Genomic DNA, 7385 nt, shown 5'->3' on the forward strand with positions numbered 1-7385 from the left:
ACTCTTAACTTCATAAAAGTCGAGCATTAACATGTTGAACAGAGAATTCCCCACAAAATTCAAATAAATATGATTTAAAATAACAAAAGAATAATAATAATAGGGATCTATTAATCTCATGTTGCATGAGATAATTATCTCATGCAACAGAGATAAAATTGTGGGGTCCACTACTTTTTCAAAAAAAGAAAAAATAGTGGACCCCATTATTTTGCCTCTGTTGCATGAGATAATTATCTCATGCAACATAAGATAATTATTTCCCATAATTAATATTAAGAAATAGAAAAGGAGAGAAAAGATGAAATAGAATATATGATTAATCTAAAAATAAAATAAAAACAGATGATATTAAGTTTCATGCATGTAATGTAATAGTGTTTCTATATAGTTCCTGAAACAGTTGGACAAAACTATGGCAACATAACCTTGTCACAGAGAACAATCACATGCTCCTTAAATTTGTGAGACCCTGTCCTACTTACTAACTCTCATTCACTACAATCTAATGCAAACAACACATGGCGAAGCCAATGTTTCCACATTTACGGCTATACACAAAAGTTTCATTGTTTGTTCCTCTCATCATCGTACCCAGATGCCCTTCCTCTCCGTCCTATGAAATATGGTTCTGGGGAGGTGTTCTCATTGGCCATATTCAGACCCTGATAAGATCTATTTGCTAAAAATTCTGCTCCTGATCTAGCATCCCCTTTTATTACAGAATTACAGTTATCCCGAATCTGCAGTGCCTTCTCTGTTGCATTAACTAAAGCAAGAGCTTCTCTTTCTTCATCAACATTTTCTGATGAAATACAAATTTAGTAATTAGAAAATAAATTAAGTTGAATATATATGACCTTATTTAATGGGACGAACCGGAGCAGTGGTAAAACTGTTCCTTCATGACTGAAAGGTCATGGGTTCGAATCCAGAAAACAACTTCTTTGCAATTATGCAAGGATAAGGCTGCGTACAAGGATTTCCTCCACCCCACACTCGCTAGTCGGGTTTAACAGAAAGTGGTTTTGGATATATGACCTTATTTGGTAACTGTCCAATCTCAGTAACCACATCATATCTTCACTAATTGTTTGTCCAATCTCATGTGTTTTTTTAATTCAGTTGCAAACATAGAAGCAAGGAATAGAATTTACCTTGATTTTCAAAATCTTCAACATATCCACCCTGCAAGAATGAAAACCGTGCTTCTTCTTCCTGGTTTCCAACTTCCACTTGTGGCAAATTAATTAGATCTCCAAATTCCAATGCATAGGCTCCTGTCCACTGGCTTCCTCTGGAAACAGATTAGCACAGAAGTATCAGAAATCAAGAAAAATAAACCATAATTGTAAAGCTTGGAGAGAAACAAACTATGTATTCATATATTCAAGTATAGATATCAATAAAGATGGATGGAAATAATCCATCTGAAGTACATGTAGTGACCATAAAAATCTCAAAAATTTTATTTCGAGAAATGTTGGTGCCATGAAATTTCCAAATCCTTTATATCTTCTTAGAAAAAGAAAAGTAGAAGATGCAAAAATGCTTGCTCAATAAAGAGACAATTTCTAATATATATGTACATTTAACTACGATAGGGTACCTGTTGAAAGCTATCATTGCTTCAAAGGGAGTAATAACTGGAGCTAGATACTCTTTGCTATCCAGAAGCGCAGTTTGTGCACAAGAGACATATACGAAAACATCACACTGATAAAACCAAACTCTGTTAGCAAGTTTTCAGACATAAAGGCAGGCTGAAGTATACACTAAGAATGAATAGAACTTCACCTCAGGAAAGTTAGCAAGTTTAGCTGGGTTTGGTCTTCCCATGACCATAGTATAGGCCTTCTTGCCTGCCCCAGTGATGAGCTCCATCATCTGATTTATTATGTGCAGATAACCAGCTGCATCACAATCCAATATGTTAAATTAATTCCCATTTCTGTTGTAAACAAACAGAATAAAATATTTACTGCTGTATCACAATAAGAGACTGGAGAGGTAGTTTGCACAGGTGTTATTCATTCCTGCTATGCTATATGCCTAAACCATCACTAATACAATGATCAATCCACCCGATCCCACCATATAACTGAATATTCTGTAAATATCAGGCAACAACCAAATGATGCCTTATCTCACAGAATATTGTTCCTCAATTCAGGCACATATTATTCTCATTTCATTCAAGGTTAGTAACAATAAGGGTTCGCTCACTAGATCCTTTTCTCACTTGACAACAACATTCAAATCAAATGTACTTGGGAAATTTACAATCATGCTTAACAAGGCACGTGACAATATAATTTTGAACCAAAATTTTGGTTGTAAAACATACCAACACCAAGAGTACCAACCAAAATCCCAACAATATTAGCATCCTTAGCCCTCTCCACCAGGTAATATCTGCATAGTTATCACCTGACCTTAGTAATTTTTATAGATATAAGATGGTTTACATGAAGAATTAGTGTGTATTGGGATACATACCTACGTTTAAGTATCTTCCTCTGTTGAGAAAAGTCTGCCATCATTCGATTCTCAGTGGCATCATATCTGACTAAAACCAACAGCATCATAATTAAAACAATGATCCATAAAGAACCTATAGCTGAAAAGGAGTCAAGCTGTAGTCACATTTTCTATATGCTAGATGCATGCCAAGTATATATATATAGTTGACATCTTTTTACCTACTTTCCTCGTGCCACACCATGAGAAAAGACGTCACAATGTAAAGCAGAAGATCTGAAGTCAAATTATAAACCCTAAACCCTAGAGAAAGAAGGATAAGTCTCTATATGCAATATATAGATGCTGTAGCATGTAAAGAAAATTAGAATAATACAGACACAAGCAGGAAAAATTTCAGAGAGGATAGGATAAATTATCAACCTATTTCACAGGCATTAAATGTGAGCACAACATTTGCAAAAGCTGAATTATCAGGTCCAATCCAAAAGAGCGAGTAGTCTTCCATGCTTTTTCCCTTGGGTAATTTCCAAGTTAGTCCTCCAATGCTACATATACTCCCATTTTCCCCATCAGAAGTGACATTATTACTATAACCACCATCTGGTTCTTGGAGCCCATTTAATCTTTTAATATCTTTTGACGGAAACATAACTGAAGATGGAACATCAGCAAAGCAAGCTTCTGACTTAAGGTCAAATCTGCATGACATTGATGATTCTAACAGTGCTTTTCTAATCTGAAGAATTGAATGTGCATATTCCAGCCCAAAAAGAACCTGCAATAGGAATAATACAAAATGGTCCACAACACTTTTAAATGCCAGACACTTATATTGGATAAAAATACCCTCAAACTTCTCTTATTTAGGCTTGCAGGAAAAATCCTTATTTCATGTTAAATCAGCTCAACTAAGCCTTGTAAAGAATCTAAAGATGTGAAAAAGGACATTATTCAATATTAATGAAGCTTTTCTTTATTGTTACACTGAAAGTCCACTTTATAGTCTGAGCATATATCAGCAGAGGATACTTGCAGCTACTTCAATTTCTATACGTTACGAAATTCAGTTATTTTATAAAACTAGAAACCCAGAAATGATAAAAAAAATTAGGTATACCAGTATAGGCTTGCTAATTGTCAGAGCATATTTTGACATACTTTCAACACAATCAGCTATGCAAATGGAAGCCTTCCCAAAAACAAAAAAAGCTGGTAGAGTTGTCGTCCTGCACAGAGAAAAGAGGACTTTAGTGGAAACACATGATGTAGAACCTCAACCCTAAAGCAACATAAAAAATTAAACTAAGCAACCAATTGCTGCCACAGACATGTAAGAACATTTGAATAGAAGTACTCAAGGAATGAATTGAATCCAAAAGAAACTATGGAACTATGAGTCGTGCATTTTCCATAATACCTTAATAGATAATGTAACGCCCAACACAACAGCATAAATGACTAGGCTGTATCATAAACTGAGGGCAATAATTATATCAGATACATCTCTACACTCTATAATATGATATGAGAAAAGAAAGATACAGGACTTGTAATATGCCCTAATTTAAGATTTTTTTTTTTAAAAAGTGTTAAAAGTACTCACGGGCTAAAACATGTGTGTCCATAATGTATAACACAATCAGCATTAATGTGTGATGCTCCAACTTCATCAACACAACAACTGCCATAAGCCGTGTCCGCCATCACATATAATCCAACATCTGTCACATCCCCACTTCCTGTGACATCAAATTCTCTCAATGATTGAAGTCTCTTCCGCAGAGCAGTGACCACTCTTGTTGAATCTTTTAGGAGATTATCTGGAAACTGAAATTCATACAGAAATATCATCACAATTGAGCAAAATTTAGTAATAACACCCATCGATAAAGACAAGTTGTTTTAATAGTTTTGCAAGGAAAATTCCACCACCGAAACCTTAAAAGTTCAAATTTTACTTTGGGGTTGGGGGGAAGTGTTAATAAAGACAAGATTTTTAGCTATGTAACACCGATACCGACACGGGACACGATATGACACTCCAAAAACGTTAATTCTAAAAAATGTTAGATTTCGACACGTTAAGACACGTTTTAATATTAAATAATATTTTTATTTTATGTAGTGTATATTATATTTAATATTCAATAATTTAATAAAGAAATGAAACTAAATTTATAATATTCATTAATTTTGCAAAGAAACATAAGATATTCCAAATATTAGTATTAAACTCAATAAAATGGCAATTATAATCCTATGAATTTAATAATTGGAACTAAAAACTCAAAGCAACTCAATTTTTAAACTTTTTTTTAAATTTCTATAACGCGTATTGGAGTGTCGGGAGTGTCGAGGAGTGTCGGACACACGTCAGGGTTTTGATGTATCGGTGCTTCGTAGATTTTTAGCAAGGACCTTCAAATTTTATAGCATGTCAATTAGTTGTGTTTTGTTCAGGTTTCTCAGTAACCAAACAAGTGTCTAGGTAGACTCTTAACTATTAATGGGGTTGAAAGATTTAGACTTTTAACCGAAGCTGAAAGAAAGTGAAGAATTGAGGAAGAGGGTCTTACTTGTAAAGCAACTCTGGTGAAGTTGCGAGTGTGAATGAAGTCGGCAGTGGCGGCAATATCGTAATTTGATTCAAAATCCATTGCCAAAGGACACAAGCAATGAAAAAAAAAAAAAGTCTTTTCCTTTCTATGCGCCGCTGTTAATCACATTCAGAATAACCCAGAAAAATTAGAAGAAAAAAAAAAAAAAAGCAACAGAGGTTAAGATAATTGAAGTAATAGCGACAAACGAGATATGCAAAAACCTATAATTGAAGAATAAGAACAATGAATACCTTATTTCCAAAAAAGAACAGTGAATACCCTATATGGGTGAAACCCACGTGGCATAATAATAACATAAATGGGTCGGGCCTAATGGGCTAACTATAATAGCCCAATTAGCCTGTTGTAATTGGGCTGGGTAGTGTGAGCCCAAATGTAAATACACAAGACAAGCAAGTCAACTTGAGTCAGTCAACATCAGATCATCAGCTCTTATCTGTAATGTAACAAAATGGATAACTTTATCCAAGTTCAGGAGGCAAATGACATTGCATTGAATTTTTTAAAAGGAGGAGTTATATCTGATAATAAAAATTAGGAGAAAAAATATAAAAAAAAAATCATATCTTATTTTATATAAAAATATTGAAAACTCGTTATCTCATTTTACATGAGATAATTATCACATGTTAGGGACAGTGACCAAAGTGTCATGCTTGGACAAAAAAATTACCAGACTGTCACGTCAACAGTAAATTTTGTCAAAATGCCACGCGGCATAATTCGCTACACAGTGTAGCGAAATATGTCACGTCAGAATGCACAGAACCAAAAATGCCACCATGTCAAATTTTGAGAAATTCACTACATAGGGTAGCGAATTTCTCAAAATTTGACATGTGATATTTTTGGTTCTGACGTAGAATATTTCGCTACACTGTGTAGCGAATTATGCCGCGTGGCATTTTGGCAAAATCTACTGTATACGTGACAGTCTGGTAATTTTTTTGTTCAAACGTGACAAAATGGTCAGTGTTCCCACATGTTATTCTCATATCAAAGATTGTTTCAATATATATTTTTTTTTTTAATAGGTGGTGAGTCCCAATGTATCATGTGTCTATAGTAAGAGATAATTACCTCCAACAACGTGAAAAAATAGAATCCAAAAAATATTTTATCCTAATTTTTTTTTTTTGGAAAACATTTTATCGTAATTTCAATTGTTGCTTTTGTAACGAAGTGAATCTTAATTATTTTTTCTTTTTCTTTTCTTTTTGATAATTTTCTAAAGTAAACTGTTTTGTCTAGAGCAAGTCAGCAACCAAATCCTACCATACACAGTTGAAAACTAATTAAATAATAAAAAGTAAAAACTGCTGCATAAATAGTTCATTATCATTAATCACCCTATTATTCCATTTTAAACCTTTTAGCTGCAAAAGAAGAAGAAGAAACAGAGTCCAAAAAACATAGCTGTAAATCCAATCTGTTCTCTCTCTCTCTCTCTATTTGTCTACGCATATTTTTTTTTTAAAAAATTCTAATTTACTTTCTCATTATTTTGATTTTTTTTTTTTTTTGGAATTTTCAGTATTGGCCACTGATTTTCCTTTGCTGGAATCGGGGTTCGTCTTCTTCAAATACCCGCCTAGCAGATCTGACTAGGGTTTTTGAGGGTATTTCAGATACTGTTTGCATATGGGGTATGTTTTCTGAATCCAACCGTAACTAAAGAAATTAAACTCCTTTTTAAATTTTTCTTGCAGTTTTCCCGTTCATCCCTTGATGGGTATCAATAATTTTGCTCATATTCACCAGTAGTGATAACCATGTAGTGGTATGTGTTATTGTATGACACAGATGATTGTTCATTCTGCGTTGAAATCTGGGAATAATATGTATTTTTTGTTTGGTGAATTGTTTTGATTTATATGGCTGTCTGGAAATTTTATAAAAAGGAATCAAGACTGACTATAGTATAGCTCAGCTATATGATAAAATAGTTGGTCAATCGGTTGACTTGTACTTTTTTTTTTTTTTTTTCCCTCTTAATGTTGAGACCGTAAATAGAATCAAAACCATGAAGCTGCATGTGTGGAGCTGTTTATGTGTTTATGGGATGGGTTTTACACTTATATCATAATTTGAATTTCACTATTCGATACAATTTGGCAAGCCAGCTATTTGTATCATAGGATGAATTAGTGATGGCTTTGAATTGTGAGATATGTATATGAATCGGTGTGATTCTGTTTCACTTGTAGTCCGATACGAATTGCATGATTCAATGATTCATTAATTTTACTTTACTTTTTCCTTTTTGCTTTACTTTCAGGC

At 33.7% G+C, this 7385-nt stretch overlaps 1 protein-coding gene across 1 annotated transcript; it reads right to left on the reverse strand.

The window, feature by feature from the left end:
* Positions 1 to 295: 295 nt before the first annotated feature.
* Positions 296 to 5296, reverse strand: LOC133303862 (uncharacterized). Its single transcript, XM_061503830.1, has 10 exons — positions 5061 to 5296; positions 4088 to 4311; positions 3602 to 3710; positions 2905 to 3259; positions 2500 to 2569; positions 2348 to 2415; positions 1798 to 1913; positions 1610 to 1716; positions 1158 to 1297; positions 296 to 805 (listed from the first exon to the last, which is right to left on the reverse strand). The coding sequence occupies exons 1-10, from the start codon at positions 5139 to 5141 to the stop codon at positions 567 to 569; spliced, it is 1509 nt and encodes a 502-aa protein (XP_061359814.1). The 5' UTR covers positions 5142 to 5296; the 3' UTR covers positions 296 to 566.
* Positions 5297 to 7385: the final 2089 nt, after the last annotated feature.

The sequence above is a fragment of the Gastrolobium bilobum genome, unplaced genomic scaffold, assembly GCF_033153095.1.
Source record: "Gastrolobium bilobum isolate Gb01-03AN ecotype WA unplaced genomic scaffold, APGP_CSIRO_Gbil_v1 utg9231, whole genome shotgun sequence".
Taxonomy (NCBI): Eukaryota; Viridiplantae; Streptophyta; class Magnoliopsida; order Fabales; family Fabaceae; genus Gastrolobium; species Gastrolobium bilobum.